The sequence below is a fragment of the Platalea leucorodia genome (assembly GCF_965183815.1).
Source record: "Platalea leucorodia genome assembly, chromosome: 15".
Classification (NCBI taxonomy): domain Eukaryota; kingdom Metazoa; phylum Chordata; class Aves; order Pelecaniformes; family Threskiornithidae; genus Platalea; species Platalea leucorodia.
This window is the reverse complement of record NC_138837.1, coordinates 1,205,587-1,230,966: the sequence shown is the minus strand read 5'-3', so window position 1 is coordinate 1,230,966 and position 25,380 is coordinate 1,205,587. Positions and strand designations below refer to the sequence as shown.

At 45.5% G+C, this 25,380-nt stretch overlaps 2 protein-coding genes across 8 annotated transcripts; one reads left to right on the top strand and one right to left on the bottom strand.

The window, feature by feature from the left end:
• Positions 1–790: 790 nt before the first annotated feature.
• Positions 791–23,612, top strand: GOLGA1 (golgin A1). Of its 7 annotated transcripts, none has more exons than XR_014229849.1 (24): positions 797–860; positions 1,470–1,621; positions 3,176–3,266; positions 4,511–4,585; positions 5,082–5,179; positions 5,722–5,754; positions 6,514–6,642; positions 6,953–7,122; positions 7,531–7,642; positions 7,767–7,862; positions 8,082–8,207; positions 9,388–9,483; positions 9,956–10,051; positions 10,321–10,473; positions 10,703–10,798; positions 11,542–11,631; positions 12,882–12,984; positions 13,868–14,025; positions 14,507–14,668; positions 15,182–15,241; positions 16,074–16,244; positions 17,227–17,313; positions 17,790–17,943; positions 20,871–23,612. XR_014229849.1 is itself a non-coding variant. In XM_082327642.1 (23 exons), the coding sequence occupies exons 2-23, from the start codon at positions 1,487–1,489 to the stop codon at positions 17,868–17,870; spliced, it is 2,418 nt and encodes an 805-aa protein (XP_082183768.1). In that variant the 5' UTR covers positions 791–860; positions 1,310–1,486; the 3' UTR covers positions 17,871–20,392. The 7 variants fall into 7 exon arrangements, 2 of the variants coding, with proteins under 2 accessions (XP_082183768.1, XP_082183767.1); XR_014229850.1 differs by having other exon boundaries at positions 17,790–20,412; positions 20,513–23,612; XR_014229851.1 differs by lacking the exon at positions 20,871–23,612 and adding an exon at positions 20,329–20,394 and having other exon boundaries at positions 17,790–19,150.
• ARPC5L (actin related protein 2/3 complex subunit 5 like) lies at positions 21,567–25,319 on the bottom strand. Its single transcript, XM_082327647.1, has 4 exons — positions 25,154–25,319; positions 24,719–24,791; positions 24,213–24,389; positions 21,567–21,696 (listed from the first exon to the last, which is right to left on the bottom strand). Exons 1-4 carry the CDS (start codon positions 25,300–25,302, stop codon positions 21,634–21,636), a joined length of 462 nt encoding a protein of 153 aa, XP_082183773.1. The 5' UTR covers positions 25,303–25,319; the 3' UTR covers positions 21,567–21,633.
• Between the last annotated feature and the right edge of the window lie 61 nt (positions 25,320–25,380).

The window sequence follows — 25,380 nt, the reverse complement described above, 5'->3', positions numbered from 1 at the left end:
GGAGTTGTGCAGTCCCCAGGCTGCGGGGGGCAAAGGAGCCTTTTGCCTCTCTGAGAATCAGATGATTTATTACCGAAAGTAATTTTATAGTGAATTGGTTTAAAGTTATTTTACAGCCATGTGCCTGTATATCATATTTTGGTAAAAACCGATATTTTACTTAAAATATATAGAGAGATATAAATAAACTTTTTTGGAGCAAAAAAGCCTTTTTTTGCAAGGGATCCGTAAATCGCCAAAGCAATGTAATTCCCGAAAGTATTCTGCCGTTGTCCTTGGTGTCTCTGGGAGGAAAGCAGCGTGTTTGTATTGCTGCTGGGAACTTCGGGGGGAAGCAAAAGCCGAGAGGAAGGCGCGGGCCGCTGTCGCTCCGCCTCAGAGCCGAGCCCCTCGCCTTCCGCCCCGGTTTGTGTTAGTAATAAAACCAAACGCAAGGCCTGCTTGCTGCTGCCGTTACCACGTTTTAAGCCTTTTTCAGTGACTTTCGAGCCGGTTTCTGTACGCTTCTGTCGCCGCCGGCGGCCGCCCGCCGTCCCGCTGCCGCCCCCGCGTCCCCTCAGCTGTGCGCGGTGGCCGCTGCCGCACGGGCCGGGCTCTGTGTTAATGAACTGTGGCAAGCGCTTGGAACGAGGCGGCTGGGGCGGGACGGGCCGGGCCGGGCCGAGCGGGGCTGGGCCGGGCCGGGCCGAGCGGGGCCGGGGCCGGGGCCGGGGCCGGGGATCGCCCCCCCCCCCCCTCCGCGCCTGCGCACCGGCCCGCGCGGCGCTTCCGGCCCGCGCGGCGCTTCCGGGTCAGCGTCGCCAGGGGAAGCGGCGGCGGCGGCCCCGGGTCCCGGCGGCGGCGAGGCCGGGCCATGGGCGGTGAGGGCGTGAGGGAGCCGGCGGGGCGGGGCGGGACGGGCCGCGGAGCCGGGCTGGGGAACCGGGGCGGGGGGGCCGGGCCGGGGCGCAGCGCTCGGCCGGGGGCCGGGGCTGAGCGGCGGCGGGGCCTCGGCTGCCTCGGAGCAGGGAGCAGCCGCCGCGGACCGGCCTGCCGGGGACCGGCCTCGCCTTTGGGCGGGGGCCGAGTGCGGAGGGCCGCCCGCAGCGCTCCCGCAAGGGCCGCCGGCCGCTGCCCGTCCCGGCGGGGCCAGCCCCGCTGTCACCGTGTGGGTTGGCTTGGGGTTTGCTTCTGTAAAGGGTTCTGCGCTGGGTGACTTTCTTCTCAGCGAGTTATAACAGGTGGGCTATTAAAAGGCATTTCGTTATCTTCAAATGCTTAATACGAGTAGAAATTTTTAGTGCGGAAACCGTATCTCGTTAATTTGCAGGTGCTGTTAGTCTATGAAGGCTTTAATGGAACTAGAAATGCAATAGAACTGAGTGGATGAGGCGCAAAATTAAATGTCGGCATCTGGAAGCTTTAAACAGAGCGTCAGTATATTAACCATATTGGAGGTAGTGGCTTTTCAAAGTACCTGGCTATTTCAGTGCAACAGAGCAGTAAAATGTTTGCAAAATTGAAGAAGAAGATAGCAGAAGAGGCAGCTATTGCGCCCAGACCGGGAGGAGCTGCCAGGATACCCCGCTCTGTCAGCAAGGAGTCGATTACGTCCGTGGGAGCGGACTCCGGAGATGACTTTGTAAGTTACCCCTTGCTTGGAACTTTGAGGTTTCTTGCAGCTTTTCTATTACAGCTTTACAGAAAACCATTTTAAGTCTAGTATATGAATTGAATGCGTATTGCACTGTCTTTGTACGTCTTAATGCATAAATGAATCGTTAGTTTGAATAAACTTAAATACCGAAGGGAAAATGTGTGTATGTTATCCATAGTGGTTACTAGGAGGCTTGTATTCCCATGTAAATGTGAGTTACAAAGCTGTCTCAACACAGAACATCGTTAAACAGACATAAAATTCTAGTAATGTGTAAGATACCTATTTGTAAAGTTAATTACTGAAGCAGTAGGAACACAAGGTAGATACTGGTTAGCTGTGATCTTGCTATGGACCTGCGTTTGCCTCTTGGCTTCCTGTTACTCTTCCTACTTGAGCAGATCGTTTATGCAACGTGTATTCCATTTTGCTGCGCTCAGAACTGTTGTAGTTCCTCCAATGTCTGGTTTAAACGCTCTTTCCTTATAAAGCGTTGCTTAAGCAAGCTGTACCATTCCAGGAGCCTATGGGTTAAATGAAACCCTGTAATGCTCTGGCACCTCTGCCCCTTGATGGCTATTGTATTTTTCAAAACCCGGATTAAGACACGCTGTCGCTCCGCTGTTGGAGCCAACAGTACCCGCTGTATTGCAGCACGCCACTCTATGATTCTGTTTTGCTGTTTGCAAAAAGGAGAAGTTATTTACAGGGTTGAATTTTAACTCATTTTTTCTGAAGCTCGGCTGAAATTCCAGTTCTGTTAAGCAGGAAGTTGGAACTCCTAATGTTTAAATACATTTTACAGTGGAAATATATTAAGTCTTGTGTTTCTCTGAAATTTTTTTGCACTTAGCAAATTGTCACGTAGAAATTTTATGGACCCTCTTGTGAGTTTAGAGAACAGAAAACAAATAATGAGGGTAGCTGGAGTCTTGAGTGGTTTTCAGAAAACCTCTAAGAATTAGTTGTTTCAGCAGTACTCATTTACCTGTTCTTAATATTGATTTTTATGGAGCAACAAGACCCATAGAAAATCATAAGTCAGTTATGCAGTGGATTTTGCACGGAGAGACCATTGCGTGGGAAGACTACTGTGTTAGTGCTTAAGCGAGCTTATCCCACGCGAAGAGCGTTACTGTTTCTTTTCTGCTTACTTAGTTTTCCAAAAGACTTTCGCTTTGACCCATCCTGAAACCTGTACTGTAAAGCCTGATTTTTTTTTCCCCCCCCTTAGTTGTTCTATTATGCTGTGTCCTCAGCGATCAGTTTGAACAAAGAGTTTTCAGCTATAGCTTCTTTTAAAAGCATTGTATTTCATGGAACGGGCCAGCGTTGCAGAGCTGACTATTTAAGCCCTTACTGTTTTTCTTCTTCAGCATTTTTTACGCATTCTGCTGTGCTAGTACAACTTTCCCCTTCATGTGAAAAACTGGCGCGTTATTCCTAGGTGGGATAGTGTGTATTATCATAGAGTTAGTATATGGCAGGATCACTTTTTCTAAATTTTGTAAGTTACGTGAGTATTGTTTTTCTACCAAGGCTTCTGATGGAAGCAGCTCTAGAGAGGATCTTTCATCCCAGTTGTTCAGAAGAAATGAACAAATAAGAAAACTGGAGGTCAAGCTGTCTGGTATGTGTCTTGATTACATATTACTTTAGGAAATATTTTCCTTTGAACTTAAGTGTTTTCATTTATTAAAAATACCTGGGTTTAGCATTTTTTGAAAATGGATTTGTAACAACCCTGTTGATTGTCATCTAGGTAGCATCCAACAGAACTGATTTTTTATAAAGACGACTGACTCTTTTCTGCTGGTTTCACGACACATTTATGTGATTGTTTTGAGCAGCTGGGATGGCTTTCTGTCCCCATGCTTCAAACAGTGTCTTTCCCCACTTTTATTTTACTTATTCTGTGTACATAATGGTTTGTTTCTCTTAGGATCTAAGCTTTCTGATGTTGACAGTAACACAGTGTCATTCTTAAAGAAGTGAACTTTGAAATGAAGAAAAAGCAAAGGAATTCACATAGAACAGTCTTGAGGCTTTTTTCTAAGATAAAAAGGAGAGGTTACGGCCACCTCAGGATTATTTTAATTTATTCAGGAGGCTTATCAGGCTCCTGTTCAGTTCAAGAAAATAGAGGATTCAAAGATTATTTCCCATTGCAATTTGAAAGGGGAAAGTGTTCACCTGTTTGCATAAGGTAAACTTAAAAGTGCTGGTCGGGGCTTAGTACGAGAGAGGGAGGCGCTAGGTACCAACAGACTCGTACAAGCAGCCCGATCAGTAAGTAAATCCTTAACTTCTCCAAGGTGTGTGTGTGTGTTTTGTTTTTTAAAACTGCCTGCCTTGTCAGCTCGGCTCGGTAGGCACGGTAGTGGTGAGAGCGCGAGTTCGTTACCCGTGCGGGACCACCAGTCAGGGCGCAGCCTCAGAAATACTGCGTGGCTTGAACAAGGAGCAGTATGGAACGAGGATGCAAGCGGCTGTGAATTGCCCCATCCTCCCGTCCTCCAACGAGAGAGACCTTTCCTAAACAGAGTTAAATGATCCCTGTTCTTGAATGGAGTCAAAAGTGGGGATAGTTCTTCATTCTCTGGCACTGCCCTTCTGTGTGTAACTAGCACGCCTGGGCCAGGTCCTCCTGTTTGTACCAACCATGCACCCGATGGACAGTGCAGAACTATTTGCTTGTGTTCATTGTTATGGTCACCCAAGTTTTCCTTAGCAGGAATGATTTTCTGGTTGAGAAAATCATCGTCATTTTCCACTCATCCTTTTTTCTTTTTTTTTCTTTTTTTTTTTTTTTTTAATATTTCCTTCCCCAATGTCTGTTCATTCCTGGTCTGTGCTTCTCCTTCCTCACACAAGATTATGCTGATCAGATCCGAAACTTGCAGAAGATAAAAGAGAAGCTTGAAAATGCATTAGAAAAGCATCAGGATTGTACGTACTTTTCTTTTTCCTTTTTTTCTTTTTTAAAGTTGAAAACTGTTATTGTTGGAAGGAAACGCATTTGAGGTACAGATGTTTTAATCATTTGCTTTCAAACTGTGCACCTCTAGGTTGCGAAGAAATAGAACACAGGTTTTTGCCTTATTTACAGCATAAAAAGCAGCAGTAGTGTGTCGGCTGTTGAACAAAGTTGTTATTTTACTCCTTTTGCAAAATTAAGGGCTAACATGCAGGAAAGACTTTTTGAAACCTCTAACTTTGTTATAATGCAGTGAGGAACAGCACTGCTATCTTCTGTTATTTCTGGCGTTTGTCCAACGTGCAAGCAGTATGAGGTAATAAGTGGCACAGCGTTAGTGCTAGAGAGTCAAGATGGGGCTAATTACTTGCAGAAGCAGCTCTGTAAAGTTATAAATAACTTACAGAAAATTGAGAAGCAATTTTAAAAGATGAGTTTTTAATACAGCTGGTGATTCTCTGTTGATAGCCTCCATGAGGAAGTTTCAGGAGCAGAATGAAGCCCACCAGGCTAGTCGAGCCAAGATGGCTGAAGGAATGGCTTTGGCCTTAGAAAAAAAGGACCAGGTAACAGAGCTTGAACAGCTCAGCTTTTGTCTGTCTGTGAGATTTGAGTGCATGACCTTGATGTTTTAAGCAGGTGTCGCCGTTAGTTAAAATAGTTGTTCTGCATTGTATTTGCTTAGCGTGCCAACGTTGAGGAAAGAAGGGAGTATTAAGTTAAACTGCCAGAAATGGTGTAGGACTTGTCATTGTTCTGACTGTTCTTACTGTATTTAATAAGAGCCCGCAATAATTTCTAATGAAAGGTTAAGCTTGCCTCATGTCTGGTTAAGATTCAATTGCAGTAGACCTGTTGACACTTTTATTTTACTTGCATAAAGCTTATGTATTTGTGTAGCATAAATGATTCCTTAGCCTTTATATATTAAAACACTAGCTGTTACTTTTCTTTTGCTGATGATTTTTTTTAATCATTACCACAACTTAGTATCTCTGTTAACAATACAAATTCTTCTCTTTTTTTTTTTTTAACCATAATTGCTGTCCTTGAAAGTCTACAAATTTATTTTGATTTTTTTTTTTTTCTTCCTTTCTTTCTTGTTCAGGAGTGGATGGAAAAACTGGGTCAAGTTGAAAAGGTAAATAACCTTTGGTGGTTTGTTTTTTTGTTTTGGTTTGGGTGTTTTGGTGTGTCTGTGTATTTGTAAACACCAGCGTGCACACTTCCTACAGCTCAACTCTGTTCAGCCCTTTTTATTATTTGATCTTCGTTCAGTGGGAGAGGCCAGAGATTTGCCTTCGTTACCAGCCCAAATGCTTCAGGAGATATTTCTGGAATTATTTTTCAGTGGGGAAGTAAAGAATGGTGGGTTACGATGAGAAAGATGTACTTCTGTAAGGTGGAACGATAGTTTCGGTTATTACAGAGGAGGCAGCTGGGATGCAGAAGGAGGTAGTGGCTTCGCCTGAGGTCTTGCAGTAGGTCATCTGTTTCAAAAATAAATGAAACTATTTGGTAGGGATTTTTTTAATACAGGATTTCAATCTTGTAGTTGTTCCAGCTGTTTAGCTTAGTCTATTTTAAAGTATCTCTGATTACGAAGACTTTAAACATGCTACTATTTGCTGTCCATTTTTAAGAGTTCAGTTGGGTGATCATTGGCTGCATTGTAATGAATATGGATTTTTTTTGAGATTTTTGAAGTTTGGTAATTTGCTGCACATTGCCTACTGTGACATGAATGTGGAAGAGCTGCTAGTTCTACGTGTAGCACCGTCAGAGAGCCTTATGGCTGCAAGACAAGATTCCTTTCCCAGAGAGTTTAACTAAACTCCCATTGACTTGAAATGAGCGTACAGACATTCTTGGATTCATTTTGGTTTTGTTGGTTTATCAGGAAAAAAAAATGCTTGAAACACAGTTACAAGAAATGAGGGAGCAGAGTTTGAACCTTTTTCAAAAAAGAGATGCAATTGATGAACTGGAGGGCTTTCAGCAGCAGGAAATTGCCAAAGTTAAGCACATGGTAAGATTCTTTTAAACTTTTTTTTTTTCTTTCCTAAAATTTCTGCTAGAATACCGAGTTAATGGTAGCTCTGCCTTAATTTTTTTAGCCTTAATGCTTGTATACAGCCTCGGTCAGTGTCAAAGTCCTAACAGTAGGTACATGCATACAATATTACATAATTTAGTTCAGCAGTGACTTTTCTGGGACTAATTTATTATTTCATTTAATTCAGCTCATAACTTAATAAAAAAAGATGAGTTTCAATGGAAAGACTTTATCAGTATTACCAGGTCATCTGTATTGTCAAAGATAACGTTCTAATATTCAGCTTTTGAAAAAGGAAGAATCTCTGAGCAAAACAGAGCAGGAACTAGAGGCGTGCACTCGAGAACTAACGCGCACTAAGGAGGTGCTTCAGGATGCAAGCAGCGAGTCATCAGGCCTAAGGAAAGATCTTCAAGAGTTGCAGCAGCAGTTCTTGGAGCTGGAGGCCCAGAGGTACGGATGTGGTGTTTCATGAGGAGCAGTGCATGCAGTTCCCCTGTACTTTTACTTTGTGCCCAGTTCTGTCTTTTTGGAAGAGTTTCTGTATGTAGTGAGCTGACTGGAGAATTGCTTCTGGTGTGCTGATGTGGATGTAAATGCCAAGTTTATATTTCTTTTCAAGCCAATTAAAGTAGTACTTGTTTAGGGTTTTGTAAGCCTGTTATGATTTCTCTTTTTCATAGTTTGAATGCTTAACTGTAAATTTTTTTTGAAAATGTATAATCAAGTAGTGGCTGGTTTTAGGACAAGAAAATCTTGTTGATGTTGCGTATTCCATTTTCATAAGAAGCAGAATTATCTGCTAAAGATTATTTTTCTGGAACAGTATGTCACTTTTTTTTTTATTCTCTTTCTGTTTAGAGATGAACTAATGACAGCTGAGACAAATGCAGAAAATAAGATCACTGCTCTGAAGTTAAGAGAACAGGAGCTACAAACTGTCATTCAGCAGCTTTCTGTAGACTTGCAAAATGTAAGTTTGAGTTAAGTGAGATTTGATTCAAAGAGCTCCTTGTCTGCAGAAGTTAGATTAGATATCAGTTATGTGTTTTTTGGAAATCTAAGTTTCAAAGCAAGTAATTTCTCAAAATTTTTAGGCTCGAGTTGCTGGTTCTGGTTGTGAGAAGAGACTGGAAATGTTACAGGTGGAGCATGAATCTCTGAAGGCGGAATATGAACAACACAAGCAAAAGGTTAAGTGTTTTCAGATGCATCTGCTGTTGGTGTAAAGGTGTACACTTGGGTAATGCGCTGTGAGTTTGAAATTTGGTGTCTAGAAAGTTGGTTTAGGATCATGTTGTCATTTCAGATAGGACTTTTCTCTCTCTCATGGCACTTTTAAAAGTCAAACCACAATGGATTAGACGAAAGCTTTGCTACAAAAAAGTTTCTGTGATTTCTTGTTCTCACAGGTGACTCTTGAATTTGCCGAGAGAAATAAACTTACTGAACAGCTGCAGGAGAAAGTGTCTTCCTTGGAAAAAAAGCTGGAAAGAAACCTTTCAGGGGATGAACACGTGCAGGAGCTACTCAAGGAGGTAATTATACATTTATATACTGCTTAAAAGTGCAATCTTAGTGAGATTTTTGTAGGACATACGTTACTTATCACACATGGAAAGAATATATGATGATGTAATGCAGGCACATTTGTCCCTTCAGTGTATATTGGCACGCTGTCTGTGCTGGACAGAATTGTGTGGGTGGCTACACTGAGCGTGTTTATGGCTACACTGAGCTTGTTTACGTAGATATCGCACAGATGTCTTTGGTCTTTCTGCATTGTCTGTTTAGGCAATGCGTCTGACTGCTTAGAAGAAAAAGAGCAACTTTTTAATATGCCCACAGGAGGTAGAACAACTTGAGAGTTTTCTTGGTTAATCCTTACAGAGAACAGTGCATGCTTTTCCTTGTTCTTAGTCTTCTATTATCGTGGCTTGCAAAGCATCGGGACAGGGAGGGGAACTGTTTTTACACATAGTTGTACAAACAGAATGTCATATATTGACAGCTTGAGCCTCAGAAGTGTTAAGAAACAGCTGAAAACAAAGAACTTTGCTTTGGTCGATGCTCTTTCTCTCATTACTTCCCGATCTCTTCTCGAGCACTGATGCTCCTGTTCAGCATCAGCTTGGAGCAGTGTTTCCCCAGCTGGGTCCTGGGGAGATGAGGGAAGGCATGCTCCTCCTTGGTCAGGCTTGCCTGCAAGACACATCAACTCAGCGTTGCTGTGATAAATGAACTTGGCTTAATAAACTCAAGCCAGTTTAAAGTCTATGTAGGGGTAGTAAAACATTTTGGAAAGTAACTACCATAACTAGCAAATGTTTTACCTTCTTTGTTTGTGTGTTTGCTGCGATGCAGAAAAAGTTAAGCTTTCAAAAAACCTTTTTTAATCCCTTAAATTTGGCCTGGATTAGAAAATTATGACCTGGCTGCTGATTAGAGTTTACATCTGGATCATGGCAGGATGCCAGTGAATTTTCCATTCTTAATATTAATGATGTCATCCTCAGGGCAACACGGTCTATGGCAGCCCTATGCAGGAGCATCAGACTTGCTGGTTCCCAAGAGCAGAGCTGTACTGCACATCAAAATAACTGTTCCATTTAAGTTTGACATTATTAATGAAATATAAAGGAAAATCTTAATTAAAAAAATCTTAGATATCTCTTTGTTCATCCTTTCTCTTGTTCTTCATCTCAATATAATCTTCAGAAAGCTACTCTTGACCAGAAACTGGATGAAACCAGGCAGCAGCTACTAACAGACAGAACACATCACACTGAGACTGTGAACCGATTGGAAACACAGGTGAGTTTTGTTTTGGTCCCGTGTCGTGTCCCCCTCCTGCCCCCAAATTCCCACTGTTTCCAGCCTCTCTGTGCCCTGTACCGCCTCCCCTCACTGCACTTGTGCTCTCGGCCAAAGGTGAGACTGCATGTCACATTTAGTCTTGAAAGGAAAGTCTGATTGATCAGTGTCTCTAGTCACCTCCCCACCTTCAGTGGTGGAGAAGGGCCTAGAGGTTACAAAGTTAGAGATTTCATGCGTATCTTCCCTATCCTAAGAAACAAATAGCTGAAGTGCAGGCATTGCTGGGGGGTAGTGGTGTGGTGAAGAGTTTTTAAAAGCAGCATGTGTCAAGTAGGCAGTCTCTCTGAACTATGTGGTTTCGTGGTTTTAATGCTTACCTTCCTCTACTGGGTCATCCCACGTTCTGTACATTTTTTCTAATAACGTAGATGCCGATGGATGAGGAATTTAATGTACGGTTATATTTTAGAATAGAGAACTGGAACAAAAACTACAGATTGCAACGGAAGCATTGAAAAAGAGCGAAGAAGCAGCTGCTGAGCGGGATCTGAAGATGCAGAAGCTGGTGAGTATGCTGCATGATGTTTCACTGACCAGTAGCAGATCAGTCTTCAGCATCCCCAGAGAGACTCATTTCTCTGCGTTTGTTCTGTTACTCAAGTGTTTTCTTACTGTTTCTCTCCTAAACTATTGTCTGTATATGAGTACGTGATGCTGCTGCCAAAGGAATAGTGTTGTTTCAGTCTGAGTATATGTCACACGGACTGGTGTGCGATTCTTGTCAGAGCTTCAAAATCCCATTTTATTAATGTAGTGTTCTTTATTTCTCTTAAGCAAACTGATCTAGAGGATGAAAGAAGTAAACTACAGCAGCAGATTTTAAGTGAGAAACATCAGTACGATCAGAAAGTTACTGGGCTGGAGTCTCAAATTGCTGCTCTTGAAACAGCTTGGGAATTTGATAAAACAGCTACTCAGCAGAAGATCGTAAGTACAGAAACCGTTCAGTGGGCCACGTGAGTCTTCACAGAATGATTTTAACATGGCTTGTAGACCTTGCATGTTGTCTGAATGTTCTTACTCAGCGCTCCTAGCATTATAATAGATTCTCATACTTTGAGAAACTGAATATGAACAAAGCATTGGATGTGTTTACTTGTTTAAACAAAGCATTAGAATAATCGTGCTTAGTATTTCAGCAATCTTTATTTTACAGAGCCAGTTGGAAAAGGAAAATGAAAATCTTAATGGCAGCAGAGAAGAGTATGAGAGTTCTTTAAAAAAGCAAGAGTCTGAATTGAACAGGCTAAAGGTAAGGGCTTGACTGGTTAGTGACGTTGCTTAAATACAGAGCCGAGTTTGAGAAACAGTTAACAGCAAAGTGTGTTACATTCTCAGTACTTGGTGCCACATTACATTCAAGTTGTGTGTAATTACAGCTGTAAATCATCTTTTGATACTCAGTAGAAACGCATTTGAGGAGCATTACAAATGGCTGATCCTTTTCTGAAACAGAATGCTTGGGTCTGCCTAAATCAGGCAGAAATAATACGTTCCCGTATTGTCAGGCATGAAGAGCTTTTAAATCCTGCTAGCAGTAATGAATACAGAATAGTTCAAGATAAAATTCCATTCATAGCATTCAAAACAAAAGTTAAAAATTTTTAAGTTGGTCAGGTATTTACAGCTTATACTCAGTCTTTTGACTGTAATTTTAGATTGTTGAAAGTTTTTTTTCTGTAGCTACTCTTGGATGCACAATTGGAATAAAGATCAGTTGTAGGAAGGAGCTGCTTCTTTGTAACAGAGACTACAAGCTAGAAGATCTTTTAAGCATTGAATGTGTTTGGCCTCTTACATCAGTTCTGTGTTGCTCTTACATGTGCAGATAGCAGCAGTGCAGTAAAACAAAACTATCTCTCATTTGGAAGCATGAATCATGGTGTGTTAGAACACCCATAAATTCTAGCTGCTAATGGATTTGGGTTTAAAGATGAGAGACTGACCTGATTTTAGTTGTCTTGAGTAACCTCTGAATTACTTTTTGGTTTGCAGAATGAATTGAGCAGCAGAGAGACTGTCAGCGTTGAAATTGCCAAAGCATTGGAAGAAACACGAAAACAAAGAGAGGAATTACAACAGCAGGTTGGTTAATACTGACAGTCTAAAATATATCTGGGTGCTCCCAGATTTAGACTATATTTCTGCACAGACCAGACTAGATTTGGACTTAATTATCCTAACAGTCAGGAACGTTAATCAGAATCATGTCCTCAGCATGCAAGGCAGCAGTGGTTGCCTCAGGAAACTTGAAACTTAAGGGTGTCTGTGTAAAAGCCTGCACAAGAATGTGATCAACTTAGGTGAGTTATTCCATTGGAAGAATGTAAAATGCTGCTGACTGCAAAGTTCAGGATATTCATAAGTTCGTAGGCTCAAGAGTTATGGCAAGTTGTGGCAGTTGAATGTGAACAACTGAGAGGAAGACCAGGGAGTAGCAGGTGAATTCATCTGCTCAGAACAAAGCTGACTGATATTTCAGAGCCCTTTAAATCTGTAAGATGGCACGTAGTCCCAGCGGGCCAGCCATCCTGAGCTAGTTGGCAGTTTATTTTGAAGAAACATATTCATTCTGTTTCAGTGCTTATCACTTATATCACATCTTTGTTCCTCTGAAGCACAGCAGTTCTAAAACTGTAGATTTCCTCCTAGGGAGGAGGTTGTATCCAGTAACCAAATATAAATTCTAGGTAGTCTTCTTTTGCTCTTCTTTTATTAAAAACAGTCATGATGGATAATGTGAGCTTGTGTTTGCTTAAGCTGGGAACCGCCAACTGTGCAAGCTTGACTGAATTTAGTCCCATCTTTTGGTTTCTCTATTCTTCTGGGACTGCTGTAGATCTGTGCTTGCTTAGTTAGTCCAGCTGTATGTAGAAGGGGTATGAGGCGATCTCTGGTTCTGCTCATTACAGCTGCCACCTGCTGGCTCTGAGGCAATCTGTAACTGTGGCAGAGAGCTTATCAGAAGCGAAGTGTGTTTCAGCTCTTACAGCACATTGACTTCGGTGCTTTTTAATGAGGTCAGCATCGTAGAGGTGAATGCCCTCTGTGAGTCTCTGGACAGACCACAGACATCCGCATTGTATTATCTGTAACACTGATGCTGCACAAACCACTTTTTCAAGGTGTTGGATTGCCTAGCACAGAGCTCAGGCAGCCCCTGCCAGTTGTAGGTACCAGCCACTGCCTTTGTCACTGATACAAGAATTCTTCTCCAGTCCTTCCCACAAAAAAAACCTAATTCTGAACCTCTGAGGTATGTTGAAATCTTTCAATGCCCTCTTCTAGTTCTGTATCTTTAATGACTTCTGTTTGTTTGTTTGCCTGCTTTGAAGGTTTCACGTCTGGCTTCCTTAATGAAGGAAAAAGACCAGCTGATTGATGAAAAATGTGATATGCTTCTAAAACAGAAGGAAGAACTAAACCAACTCAGTCAAGGTTAGACCAAACGAGTCTACTGTATCCCAGACAGCTTTATCTAAGTACAGTCTCTAGTTCTGGGCTTGCCTGATAGATTGTAATCGTTCTAGATTTCTCTTCCATATCTAATCTATTAGGATTTTCAAAATCTTACATCCTTCAGTAACAATTGGGCAGTCTCTATACTGTGTTCTTAAAAACAAAACCACTTTTTTCAATCACAGTCTTATGTTCAAACACCATAAAATAACAAATCTTGCTGTACTTTTTGTAAATGATTGTTTTGTGCAAAACATGAAATAAACAGTACAGATCAAAACCTCCTACTTCATTGCACCACTTTAAAAACTGCACTTGCTTGAAAGATCACTTACATTCTTAAAGAGCAGCTGTAAACTGGTATTCCACAGTCACACCAGAAAATTAAGTGCAGTCACCTTCATTCAGTTCCTAACCCCACCGTGTTTCTCTTGTGTCTTGCCATTATTTAGAAAGAGAACAGAACTGTAGCCTCTTGCTGCACCATTCCGTTGGCTGCCCACGTGTCGGTAGCCCTTTGTGCCAGCTAGCCATTTGTGCTCCCAGCTCAGCCCCAAGTGTTCCTGTGCAGCCGCAGCACAGGTCACGCAGACTTTTGATAGGGGTCTTTTAGAGCAGGTATAATTGATAATTATGTTGTTAAGTATTAAAATCACTGACTTTGACAGTTAGGCTGCTCCCTTTCAAAAACATGCATGTGAGCTTGGGTGGCTTAAATTCCATCATCTTTCCATCTTTACAAAAGAGCAAGGCAAAAAGGTCAGGGTTTACTGTCACTGTAACTTGCTTTGTTTAAGAAAAATAATTAGAAACTCCCATTTGATTCAGTAGACTGATACTAAGCAGGTCTCTCCTTTCTCAGATCACGAAGCTGTCTTGCTGCAAATGCATCAGTTGCAATCTGACGTAGAAGCAAGCAATAGCCGAGCAGTGGAGAAAGAAGAAATGGCAAGAAAAGAGATTGATGAACTGAAGTTGCAGATACAGGAGTGCCTGTTGGCCAGAGAACATGAGAAAAACGTGAGTGCAGTTGCAACTCTGATCTGTTCAGACTTCTCAGGAAATTCAGCGGGTGTGCAGGAGCCCCAGCTCTGCCGTGCCGGGTGAGACGTGCTTGGAGCTGTTCACGCTGGCAGCTTGCTCATGACCTCAAACAGCAGCAGTGTAGACACCATTATTTGTTGTTCCCCGTCTTCCTAAAGCAAGCTGTTTCCTGTCAGATCTGTGACTGGTTTCTGAAAGACAGCCCCTTATTTTATTTGGCTCATAAAATATCGTGAGAGAACCATTATGAAACCAATGAGACAGAGACCCAAAAGCAGTAAGCGGGCCAGTGAGAGAGGTAGCCAACTAGATTGCCACTAATGCTTTCTGGTTTAAAAAAAGCAACCACCACCCCACAAAAACCACCACCAAAGGAAGTCTAGCTTTCTCCCTGTGGAGTGTTCATGGGCTGCAAATGTCCTGACATCTCTGTAATTCACTCTTTTCATTTTTATAGGTTTCAGAACTAGAGGAATCGACGAGAGCCTTGAACAACAAATATTTACATTCTCCAGGAAACCGTGTGGTGGAACAGAATGGAGAGATAGCAGCTGCAGACATGATTCAACTTCAGAAGGATAACAGAGAGCTGGAACAGCAAATTGCTGAGAAAAACAAGGTGAACTGAAACAGCTGTTAGTCTTTCCCCTTTTAATTAGGAAGCCTAATAATAGGTGCTGCCCATGCTGCAGCTTTAGAAGGACAGGCTTACCAAAATGGCAGATCCAGTTTGAATCCAGTATTCTGTGAGTAATTTTTTTTTTCTTCTGGATTGTACAAGGATCTAGCAACAGTGGATGAAAACTGCAGCCAGAATTGTAGGAATCCCTACCTGTTTTAGAGGAAAGATGCACCAAATGATACCGTTTCCTGCTTCCCTGCAGAGCCCTTTTGTGTGAATTCAGTTCACTTCCCCTGTGCTGTCACATGAAAGCCCAAGTATCCTGTCACATGCCTGCTAGTGTGTGCAGCTAGAAAGGCAGGACACTCGGGTTGCTTCTTCAGAGCTGTCAGCATTGTTTAATGATTGTTTCATTCATTACACTTGTTTGTCACGGGTTTTTCCAGATATCTATGGGTCACAATGTGTCCTGACAATGAATACTGTGTTAACACTACCCTTTGCTTACAGATGATAAAGCAGCTACAGCAAAGAATGACAGAGCTCAAGAAGACCCTGCAGAAAGAGTTGGTAAGGGTTATGTTTTTTCAGTCTCTTCAGCTGGCACTTACCGACAGTTACTTGCACTGCTGATTCCGAAAGCTTGACTGCTAGCTAGAGCATCATTTTTGTCCTAGGGATGTCTGCAGTTGCCTTGTGTTTGCAGGCAGATCGGTGAACCCTTAAATTAAGGAAGTAACGTTATTCTGGATCATTTATTGAATGGATGGTGTGACAGGTAGCCATCACCACTCAGCCCTTGCAACGGAGAAGTTTAGCTACAGAAAACCTGTGTTTGGTAATCTTGGGCATTTAATACATTTCTGTAGAGTGAACAAGTGGGGTTTTATTGCTGCTTAGCTGCCATTCACCTAAGTTTTACCATGGGGTAATATCTGCCCCAGGGTAAGCTCCCCTTTAATCCCTCTTAGACTAGTTTTCCTCTCCAAGAAAAAAACCTCTTCTATTTAAAAAAAAAATAACAGAGGTTTTAAAATATTGTGATGGTGTTATTCTTGTTCTGAGCTTGCAAATTGTTCTGGAGAAAGCCCCCATTTGAAGGCACAGAGCAGGTTAGTGATAAAACTATCAGGTGATAGTTTCTGCCATGGAGCCGGTTCCTTGCTGGTTTGGGTATTGTACACATAACGCTAATGGTAACTAGCTTCTGTCCTGGGGTCTAGGGAGGGGGGAGGACACTTCTCCGCTGTGATCTCATGAGGGAGGAGAAACTTGTCCTCTTGATGCCCAGGTTGTACCCGCCTTGTGGATACAAGCCCTCTGTGTTAGATGTCTTGGACCGGGATCCTCTCCCAGTGTCAAGCTGACAGTCTACAACGTACTTCTCTTTCTTTGTTTTCAGAAAATAAGGCCTGACAGTGAGGTACCTGAAGTACGTGACAAAGCAAATTCTGAAGTGCCTAATGCTTCTGTGACTGTCACAAACAACTCTGATTTAAATGACTCAAGGGAGATAAACTTCGAATACCTTAAACACGTTGTACTAAAATTCATGTCCTGCCGGGAATCTGAGGTAAAGATGTACGCTCACCTTCTCTTTCTAAGTCTGTCTTTCTTGAGAAGCTGCCACCTGTTGCCTGCTAAGGACTCCTCTGTGCCAGTGCCATACTTGTACAGTTAAAAAGCTGTTGACTGATCAGCACAATGAAGCAAGATAGGTAACAGTGATACGTTTGGAATTACAGATTATTATGAAGTAAATGAAAGGGAAACGTGAATTTTTAAGAGGTAGTTATGTCTGCAAGTTAAAGATCTGAAGCTACAAGACATGCCCTCTGCACTACTCTAAAAAGCATTTGGAGTATATAATTAGAGTAGAGTGGTTGGACGTTTAAGAACGATGGCAAAAAACCCCAAGAAAAAGACATAAACCACTTGCTGTTGATCTGTAAGAGGTAATTCCTTGTGCACTTGGAGCTCCTTCACATTCTCCACATGGTGTCAAAAAAGTTAAAGGTAAAAAAGTCGTGCCAACAATATACTTTGCTTACTTGCAAGTCAGTGGGTAAGATCAAGAAATAATTGTGTGACTCCATGGCATCCTGAGTGCTTGGCTCTCTCACAAACTCTGCATTGTGTGTCCCATTTAGAATACTAGCACTATAGAGTTAATATACTTAAGCGTATATTTAAAACGGCATGATTCTTTCCTGCCTGCCTGCTGGTTTCATCGACTTTTCAAAGTTTAAAAAAACTAGGATGCCACAGGAGCCAGGCTTCTCTGTTCTAGCTAACTAGGCTCCCATTTGTCGTCTTTCCCCAAAACATGCAAACCAATGTTAAAGAACAGAAAGCCAGGAAACACAAAACAGAAGAAATAAGATACAGGCCCTCCTAGGCTATTGGAACTGGGGATAGCGGAAGGCTGCTGGTCCGCTCTTCGCAGCTGTGACTGGAGTCTGTGACCAAACCTGCAGAAAAACTCTGCTGCACCGTAGTCCAGAATGTAGAGCCTGAGAGCATCATAAGCAACAAAATACTGTGGTTTCTTTCAGGCATTCCACCTAATCAAAGCTGTGTCTGTGTTACTGAATTTTTCACAAGAGGAAGAAAACATGCTTAAAGAAACTTTGGAGTATAAGGTAAGGGTTCTGTTCCACTCGTTAGTCTCTAACGGGACTCCCAGCAGATGGAATGAAAATTCTTAGATGCTGGGAGATCATGAAAAGTATCTTTTCCAAAATTTAGCTACAATAGTAAATGTAATAATGTTAGCTAATCACATAACATACATGTTGGACATTGTCCATTTCAGTGAGGGAAATACTTTCCCGTGCTTCAGAGAAGGAGTAACAGCACAGTTTTGCCCAGCGGACTCGCTCTGTGGAGGGAAGCTAGCAGCTCCTTGCTGGAGTGCAGTCTAATGTTTAAAAGCAGGAAGCTGAATTCTTGGTTTGTTGTTTTGACATTGGGCTTAGACACCTGGATCTCTTCTTTCCGTTGCATAAAATGAGATCTCCTGCATGTCCCTGCCTATGCGGTTACTAGCGAATGCTCGTAAACGAGTGCTGCCTCAGTTCCTTCCTAGCGTAATGTGTACTGTGCTTTCCTGTCCTAGATGTCGTGGTTTGGGTCCAAGCCATCTCCTAAAGGCAGCATCCGGCCGTCTATCTCGAGCCCAAGGACGCTGTGGCCTTAAGGGAACCTGAAAATGGGCAGTCAGCATCTAGCCACTTTTTTCTGTGAAAAGAACGCTGAACACACTAATTCAGGTGTGTCTTAATCACTGTCATTGCAGTATTTTGTACAAGAACTTTTGACACTGTTTACAAAACTAATACTGTGCAAGGAGATATTTTCACTACAGACGGAAACACCTCTCTGGGTCGGATGTGGGGACCGTTGTCCCGATGGTCTCTTAATGGAAGCCAGCTCCTTGTGCTCATCGGTCGTGTGTTCTTGGCACCAAAGGGTAATGTTAACCTCGCTGATTCCGGTGCTTCGAACACGTGCGTCTGTCACGGTGGCGATTCCAGCGTCCCTTAGGGAGGGCGAGAGTTGAGTAACTCTAGGCACAGTAAAGCTTCCTTGCCTCGCTGCGGAAAGCAAGCAATGAAGAAAAACGTTGGCAGTACTGTATTGAGTTTTTGACAGTTGGAAAAGCCTTTCAAAGAACAGGAGCGGGAGCTTTAACCAAAAAAGAAATCTGCCTTGCCTTGTTATACTGACATAACTAATAGTTCGCATTTTTTCATATCACTGTGTAATTTAAGGTGCGTATATCCTGGCCTGCAGTCCTGAAGGCTGCATGTTGATGATGATTATTTAATTTGAGAGCACAACTTTAGAGTTGTCTGATTTTACTTTTCTTAAAGAAAAATAATATTTAAAATGGTCTTAATTATAGTACCTAATACTCAGTCGCCTTTAAAACTAATCTATTAGCCTGTACCATAGGTTGTTAGCATCGGGAAGAAGGGGTAGTAAACCATTTTAAATTTTTAAAGCTGAATTCCAGGTATTGTAAATGCACACTGAGAATACCTTTTATTAAAAAAAAAAAAAAAAAAAAATTAATAATAATCTAGTGACAAAGGGTGAAGAATATTAGTACTACACACTTCAATTTTTTTTTTTTTTTCTTCCAAGTCTGCTAGCAACAAATCTTCATAACCAGTATCCGCCTCTTTGGTTGTGGTTTTCTGTACTTCAAATACTGATGCTTAAAAACTGTTATGAACATGTAGTGGGCTGTTAACTGTGTCCTAACTACATGGTAAAAGAAACGCTGCTCGTGAGGTTTTTGGTTTTGAGGGCAAAATTCAACGCTTAAGGAACAAATCTTGGTTCCAGCAGCTTGCTTTCCCTCCCCCTTAAGAAAAGGGGACCAAGGTGGCGCTTTGCTCACAGAGCGGAAGCACAATTTTGCCCATAGTTTTTAACACCACTGCGAAATCCAGGTGAAAACGGGAAGCAGCGGTAAGTCTGACTCCTTAAAAATGGGACATATTTTCAAAAAACTACATATGTATGGAACTGAATGAGCAGGCTGCAATTCTGGTAATTCTCTTACGATGAGGTTTGTGTTACTAACAGTACTTTTATTAAATATATTCAAGAAAATTCAACCTGTCCTCTAGTGGAGATACAGTCACCGTTCAGGTTTTTAACTTTGCTAACAGGGGTCTGAACGACCTTGGTGTTAGCGCTGGAGTTGCAGCACGTGAGCTGCTCCCTGCTTCCACGCACGCTCGTGCTGTGGTAGAGACGCGAGTATCCTCCCACGCGCGGTCACGGTGCTGCAAATCCGTGCCTGGCTGGCCTCCCCGGTTTTGTTACTCGGCCGTACCCCAGACACGGGTGCTCGCAGCAGCTAGCACCTTGGCACGAGTGACGCTCCTCAGCTTACAGCTGGGCTCTATTTATTTAAAGTTAAGAAAACCAACAGGATTTTTGTAGTGCACTAAAGCTTGTCCAAACACAGTCTTCAGGAACCTCATCCATGGCACTTAACAATAGCATTGAAGTTTATGGGAAGAGTACAGCTCTGCTCTACTGTGAAAACAGACAATCAAAAAGTGGGTTTAATCAATTGCTCCTGTACTGAAACAAGGCGGGGGCAGGATAACCCCCTTGGTTCTGGGAAGATTTTCTTCTCTAAGGTCTTTTTCTGTACCATGTCCCTCTGCCCTGGCCTGTTTCTGTGGGGCCAGGATCCCTCACTCACGCCGATGCCTGCAGAGTGACTAACCGGGTTATGTTGGTCCTGGCTTGAAAGGTTACTGCTGAACAGCGAGAAAAGCAGTACAGGCAGCCTAGAACAGACAGTGACAACGTAAAATCTTGGATTACATATTCACTAACACAACTTCAGTTTAAGATCCCAAAGCTCACACAGGGTCAACTTACCACAAGAACTAGTTCTTAAGTGTTGAATTTTCTTCAGATACCAGAGCGAGAATGGTGTGTATACATATATTTAAAAGCTAATGCACTTTCCCTTGTATAAAAACAGTGGTATACATAATCCTTTCTATGGCCATTGGCTTTCTTTCCTTCCATGCTGTAAATATGGATTGTATTATGAAACACTATGAAATTTGTGGTGCAATACATTTTGGATCAAAACCCTAATCTTGATTTCTTTCTCTTCGTAGTTCCGGTTATCTCCACTGGGATGCTATAGCTATTTAAAATTGAGAGAATTACTTTTAAAGCATGAAACAGCCCACCTGCCCAGGGTAAGAATGGCTGTGCCAGCCATGTCATTAGGGCCCCTGTGTCTCATAGGGAGGTAGGCCAGGAATGAGGCTTCTGCCTCCTGAAATCGTCTCTCACCAGGGACAGCTGCTGCTGCGCTTTTAGCAGCTGATGGAAACAACGACTGGACGGAGCAGGGCCTCCCTGAGCAGCTGCTTCGCTTGGAGCCCGCTCCCCCGGCAGACGCCCCGCCAGACGCGCGGCGCGCTGCCAGCGAGCCCCAGAGGGACGCTGTGCGGCCCCAGCGCTCTTGCCAAGGGTGCTGCAGCTGACGCTGGAGGCAGCGATGGCTCGAGTAGCTGTGTCCTTCTGTCTGGACAAATCAAGGATAAAACGTGTGCGTACCGACTCAAAGGAGGCAGAGCATTTTCCTGTACTCGATTCCTTCAGAAGGTGAGGATGCAATAATACATAAAGTAGTATTTTCTTGACTTTCTAGGATGGATAAGAATATAAAGATCAAACCACGGGTGATTATGTATTACATTCACTGCATCTTAGAAGCCTTGATGGAACAGCTGAGCTTGGTCTCACTCCTACAGCCAGCAAAGCTGGATTTGAGGACAAAGTCTGCAAATAGTTGGAGTTAAGAGCATTCCTGCCAAGGTGGACACTTGGCTTAGACCTGCTGTGTTGCTGGCCTGCTTTGGAATAAGCTTCAGCCTTACGATTTAGCGAAAAATCAGTTACTTAACTCACGTGATCCAAGAACTTTATTGATGCAGCAGGCACTTTACAATGAAACCAACCCCAAAGTCCAATTCGTCCTTCGACCACGCGCACAAAACTGCCGTTCTAATAAACACTTCTCCCGCCCGTAAGCTGTCAGGCTCTTGCACCTGCCGAGGACGTAGCTGCCTCTTAGTAAGCAGTACGCACAGGATCTCGTATCACCACGCTCCGCTACAGCAGCATCTGAAAATACCTGTTCACTTACAGTAACGGGAGGCAGGAGCGTGCCTTCTCTCTGCCTCGTAAAGAAGGGATCAGGAGAGTGTCTTGGCTCCTGTACTCGATAGTCGGAATATGCAGGAATACCTTTACTCTTCCCCCACCTTTAAGGTTAAAAGCATTCCAAGAGGAGGTTTCCGTAGTATTTCAGTAGATTGCAATCTCTAATAAAGATGGACCAGTGTCATTTCGGCTGATTCCTTCTTCTGAGTCCAAAACCGATCGTCGTCTTGGTTCAAGTTAATAGTCTTTTAAACAGTCTTTCTTGCTGTAAGAACTCTTACTATGGACCCTAGTCCACCTACTGCTAGTGCCTGTGGGGACGGGAAAAGGAGAGAGGCGTTACACGGAGTCGCTGCCTCACGCAAGCCAGCCACGACGTCGCACGCAAGACGCATCTTAAAAGAAGAAACAATTACGTGCTTAATAACAGAAGAGTATATGGCTCTTCTCCAAAAACGTACTTTTCGCACACAGGCAGTTTGGGCGGTTCCACCTCATTCCGCCCCTTTTTTTTGCTCTCAAATCTTTAAACAGTTAACTGGGGAAAATGTTTGTTTTCTCCAGCGCATGCAGACCTTAAAGACATTGTAAGTCGTTTCATTTAGGTACTAAACTGTATGACGCCATGGCAGTTCCCATGATGAAGCCGCGTTGCCCCCACCAGCCGGCGAGGCCGGGCAGCGGTGGCTCTCGGCGCAAAGCACTCGCGCAGCCCCAGGCCGCAGCGCAGCTCTTTACGCGGGCTGCCGCCAGCAGGGAAACGCGGCGCTCGGGCCGTTCCGCCTCTTCGGGTCCCTGCCGGTGCCTTCTGCCTGCTGACGCCTTCGCCCTCCCGCGGGGCGCCTTCTGCGCCCGCTGACTCCCCTTCGCAGCGCGTGCTCCCCATGGTTTCGGCCGCCAGTTAAAAGGCCAACGGGGGAGCTCAGACCTGAACTCAGATCCTCGCTTGTTCCACTCGTGGGAAGTTTGTGCCTCACTTCCCCTCTGTAAATACAGAGGAGAGCGATCTTTGACTCACATTACTGCAGTACATATATAGTAATATTCCATAAATGTACTGTGTGACCTAAGAGCCAAGGGGCTGAAGGGCAGACAAAACCAAATACAATAATTCAGTAGCCCACACACCACTGAATCTGAAGAGAAAATTACATTCTCCAAAATCTAAGAAACCATCTTTTGGATGTGGAGGATACCGATGTCGCACGTCACTGACGATGCAGAATGCCTCACCTCCCACATCCCTGAACGGGAAAGGAGGAAGGGCTCCTTTCAGTTCCATTTGCATCCCTCAACGTACATAACGTCTCCTTCTAAAGTCGAGAAGAAGATGGATGCGATTAGGAAAAAATAAATGTCAAAGCTGACTGCTTAAAATGAGGCCTCTTTACTTTGCAGACGTAATTCAAGTACAGCGCAGCGGGCGTTGCAATGTACGAAATGAGAGCAGCGATCCACGGGGTGAGACGCCTCGCTGTCCTGAGGACACAGAGGAATGCAGAGCGTCCGCTCGGAGCAGGACCTGCATGCGTGGTACGCATGGAAATGTTCCCGAGTTACCAAACCTGACGCACCCGGACGACAGCCGGGCCTTTTCCAGAGCACAGGCGGGAACTGCTGCTGAGCAGCCGACGCCTCTCTGAGCAAGCCACACGTCTTACCGGTAGTGCAAAACACCAAACACACACCAGCACGGCTTTCAACCCTGCCCGGCCCACTTCAGACCTGCCTCGTTCCTTCCAAAACAAAGAGGACGAGACGCCCTACGTGTGCCTGCGTGCTCTGAGCACCGTCACCTTTCCAGTCGGGGCGGTGTTGCGCAAGGCTGCACGCTGGGAGCGCCCACCCATGGTTACCTGAAAACAGTCTCCAGTGGAAACAACAACAGAAAAAAGTTCCAGCAGAAACATGTTCTTTGCTGTCCTGAGGAATCCCCTCCTCCTCCCCGTCAGGGTTCTGCAAAGCCCGTGACAGCTGCGGTCAGGCCACACAAGTTCTGTCCTTGCGTATCGCGGGGAAAAACCCGATAAAACCCGTACTTTGTGAAAACGCCCCCGGCGTCAGCAGCAGCCCCGCTGGGGGCACAGGGAGCGGCGCCGTTCCGAGGGATCGTTTTTCCTGGGAGGGGCCCCGACAGCCAGAGCTGCGGCTGAAAGCCCTGCGGCTGGGGAAGATCTCGCCCGGATTCCTTGCGCAGGGGCAGTGGCCCCGTCCCAGAGCACGGACGTTCAACAGCCAGGTGATGAGCGCATCCTGCCCTCCACAACGGTCATTTCACAGAAACGCGAGAGCGCCGCTCTGCATCCCACTGGAATCTTTCCCGTCCCACTGGAATCTTTCCCATCCCACTGGAATCTTGCCGGAGCTCCCCAAAGCCTCTCCTGTGCAAACCAAACAGGTTTGCTAAAGGCTGTTCCTCGGCTGTGACAGGTATGCTGCTACCAGCGCGCAGCTGATGGAAACGGCTGGCCCTCCGCCAGCCCGAGCAGCCCCTCGGCCCGACCGCGGCTACAGAGGAGCGCTGCCAGCCGCAGCGTTCCACCGCCCCCAGCTCCCCCCAGCTCCTTCTCCTCGGCGGGGCCACGGCACTCGTTAAACACTTCCTCCAGTGGACGCTGCCCTGCCGCAAGTCTCGCCTCTCCCCTGGCTGAGGGCAAGCTTTGACAGACGGGCAAAGGCGTAACGAGCCCACGCTCAACGAGACCAGAGCTACAAGGAAACGCCAGCTGCGGGGAGGAGCCCCCGCCATCGTTGCGGGGGCTCTCGCGAAAGCGCTGACAAGGACCCCGCGGGGCGCGGCTGAGCCGAGAGAGCACCAAAGACGTACCTTTTCGTGCCACTGAAGTAATATTGCGCTGCTATTTTCTGTTGGCTTTTCAAATCCTTTATAAATGTACTTCATTAGCAAGTCAATGCCATTTCTGTCTAAGGAATTCACCGCTTGCTCTATTTCACTGCTTTTAAAAGACGTGAGGACTTTAAGCATGGTGCCCTGGGCCTGCTCCTGCGAAGACAAGGAAGGGAGGACAACGTGAGAACCAGCAAAGCTGGAAACGATCCCAAGGCTTGTGTCGGAGAGAGCGCGCCGAGGCCCGGTGGCTGCGCTGCAGGCTGCCTTCTCTCTGTCACCACGCAGGCGGCCGCCGTTCGCTTCAGGAGCGAGCAGAAGGAAGGGGTGAACGCGAGGGGACGGCCGATGCGGACAACACGGCGTATCGCTGCGTCGCTCGCTGACGGCGCCGCGGCTGACGGGAGCTCTGGGGTAACGCCGCGCCGGCTCCCCGGCGGCCCGCTGCCGAGCCCGCAGCCCTGCCCGCGCCCCAGCCCCGTTACCTTCATCGCCTGGTTCTTCGTGTTAACGGGGGAGCTCCTCATGGCGGTGTGGAAAGCTCGCAGCGCCTCCCCTGTGCGGCGCAGGAGTCAAGGACTCAAACGGCTCCGTCAGGAGCCCCGGCACCGCCGGCGGCTCCGCGTAACGACGCCGAGCATCGTCACGGGCGGCGGACTACGCGCTGGCACCAGCACCGCGGCTCCGGGGCCGCGCACCAGCCCGGCGCGGGAGAGCGGAGCGAGGCGCTTCGCGGGCCGCCCCTCCTGCCCGCGCCGCCCGGGGCCCGGCTACGAGCGCTCGGCCTCGGGCGAGGGCCGGCACCGCGGGGAGGCGCCGGGGCCGGGCCCGCCGCCGGCGGCCGGGCCGTGCCCCAGCGAGGCGGGAGGCGGCGGCGGGGCCCGCCCGCTCCCCCCGGCCCCCCCGGCCCCAAAGGATATCGCCTCAGCAGCGCCTCCACCTCGGGGCCGGCGTCGGGCTCGGCCGCCGCCGCCGCCGCCGCCTCCTCGGGCTCCTCCACGAACCGGTTCTCGTCGTACTGGTCGATGTCGAGGCGGCGGAAGCGGGAGGAGAGCGTGCTGCGCGCCATGCCGCCCGCCCGCGCCCGCCGGAACCGGAACCCCCGCCCCGCCGGAACCGGAACCAGCCCCGCCGGAACCGGAACCCC